Source organism: Coffea arabica, chromosome 5e (genome assembly GCF_036785885.1).
Source record: "Coffea arabica cultivar ET-39 chromosome 5e, Coffea Arabica ET-39 HiFi, whole genome shotgun sequence".
Classification (NCBI taxonomy): domain Eukaryota; kingdom Viridiplantae; phylum Streptophyta; class Magnoliopsida; order Gentianales; family Rubiaceae; genus Coffea; species Coffea arabica.
The window spans coordinates 17,019,136-17,021,244 of record NC_092318.1 but is presented as its reverse complement, the minus strand read 5'-3'; the positions used below and the strand labels follow the sequence as shown (position 1 = coordinate 17,021,244).

The window sequence follows — 2,109 nt, the reverse complement described above, 5'->3', positions numbered from 1 at the left end:
GTGGTTGAAGGTACAATTCCAATCTTTCATTGTTTAGCTAGGGTTTTAATTGATCCGGGTGCAACACATTCTTTTGTAAACCCTAACTTCATGAGTGGAATAGACTTGAAGCCAATTAAGTTACCGTATGACTTGGAAGTTAAAACACCTACTGGAGATCAAAGTTTAATTGCTAGCCTAGTGTATAGAAATTACGAAATCTGTGTTGGGGAACGAAAATTGTTGGCCGACCTGATAAGTTTTGCAATTAAGGGATATGATGTGATTTTAGGAATGGATTGGCTAGCCCGTTATAATGTCCAGTTGAACTGCCGAATAAATATTGTAGAATTGTGCATTCCAGGGAAGGCAACCCTGAAGTTGGATGTAAGGGGTAAATTGGCTTCGTCTGCACTTATATCAGGGATTCGGATTAGAAAATTATTAAGTAAGGGACCCCAAGGCTACTTGGCCTTTCTAATCAACACTCTTGGTGATAAGGTGAATTTGGAGGACATGCTTATAGTGAAAGACTTTCCAGATGTATTTCCTGAAGAATTAGAGTTTTTACCCCCGGAACGGGATATAGCTTTTAAGATTGATGTGATTCCGGGAGTAGTACCAATCTCTAAGACACCATATCGGATGGCACCAGCTGAGTTGAAAGAGTTGAAAATGCAACTGCAGGACTTGTTAGAACGGGATTTTATACGGGAAAGTGATTCGCCATGGGGAGCCCCAGTTCTGTTTTTTAAGAAGAAGAACGGGAGTTTGAAACTGTGTATAGACTATAGAGGCTTGAATGATGTTACGATCAAGAATAAGTACCTATTGCTCCACATTGATGAGTTATTTGACCAATTGCAAGGGGCGATAGTATTCTCGAAATTGGATTTGAAACAGGGTTATTATCAATTGAGGATTTTGGAGAAGGATATACCCAAGACTGCCTTAAACTCGAGGTATGAACACTTTGAATTTTCCGTGATACCATTTGGATTAACAAATGCACCTGCTACTTTCATGGATCTAATGCATAGGGTTTTTAAGCCTTATTTAGATTAATTTGTGGTGGTCTTCATTGATGACATTTTAGTGTATTCTAAGAATGTAAAAGACCATGAGAAGCATTTGAGAATTGTCTTACAGATTTTGAGGGAACACCAGTTATATGCTAAGTTCAGCAAATGTGAATTCTGGTTGAGGGAAGTGACTTTCTTGGGACACATAATTTCTAAGGATGGGATTAAAGTAGATCCAGTTAAAGTTGAAGCTGTTTCGAAATAGAAACGACCGAAAAACCCTACTGAGGTTCGGAGTTTTATTGGATTAGCAGGGTATTACCGGAGATTTATCCAAGATTTTTCTAGAATTGCTGGACCCATGACTGAGTTGACCAAGAAAAGTGAAAAATTTATTTGGAGTCTTAAGTGCTCAGAGAGTTTCCAGGAATTAAAAAGACGCTTGACCAGAGCCCTAGTGTTAGCTCTACCCAATGGAAATGATAGTTTCATGGTTTACACCGACGCCTTTAAGGAAGGATTGGGATGTGTTTTGATGCAAAATGATAAAGTGATAGCGTATGCGTCTACAAAATTGAAACCACATGAAGGGAATTATCAGACTCATGACTTGGAGTTGGCAACAGTGGTATTTGCTTTAAAAAAATGGAAACACTATCTATATGGAGTGACATTTGAGGTTTTTACTGATCATAAGAGCCTTAAGTATATATTCTCACAAAAGGAACTAAATTTGAGGCAACGTAGATGGATGGAATTTCTGGAAGATTATGATTGTACGATTAAGCACCATCCCGGGAAGGCCAATTTAGTGGCTGATGCTTTGAGCCGTCAAGTACAAATGGCTGGATTGATGATTAAGGAACTACACTTGTTGGAAGAAATCAGTTATTAGAATTCTCGATTGAAATTGAGGAAGGTCATTTTGGGGAATATTGTAGTGAATTTTGCTTTGTTGGAGTGTATCAAGGGATCTCAAGAATAGGACACTGAAGTGCGAAAATGGTTGGAAAAAGTTAAAAGGGGAGATAAGTCAGATTTTAACTTGGGATCAAATGGTGTATTGAGGTTTCGGAATTAGATAGTAGTGCCAAAGGATGAAGGACTT

The 2,109-nt window shown here is 38.4% G+C and overlaps 1 protein-coding gene across 1 annotated transcript; it reads left to right on the top strand.

Annotated features, from left to right (window-relative positions):
* Positions 1 to 273: 273 nt before the first annotated feature.
* On the top strand, positions 274 to 1,266 carry LOC140006912 (uncharacterized). Its single transcript, XM_072049586.1, has 2 exons — positions 274 to 760; positions 1,076 to 1,266. Exons 1-2 carry the CDS (start codon positions 274 to 276, stop codon positions 1,264 to 1,266), a joined length of 678 nt encoding a protein of 225 aa, XP_071905687.1.
* The last annotated feature ends 843 nt before the right edge of the window (positions 1,267 to 2,109 follow it).

What these genes read in the sequence shown, in the direction of transcription:
- LOC140006912 (XM_072049586.1), top strand. Translation starts at nt 274, where the DNA reads ATGGATTGGCTAGCCCGTTATAATGTCCAGTTGAACTGCCGAATAAAT. An exon ending in GAACGGGAGTTTGAAACTGT is followed by an intron (nt 761 to 1,075) that starts GTATAGACTATA and finishes ATGACATTTTAG; the next exon opens with TGTATTCTAAGAATGTAAAA.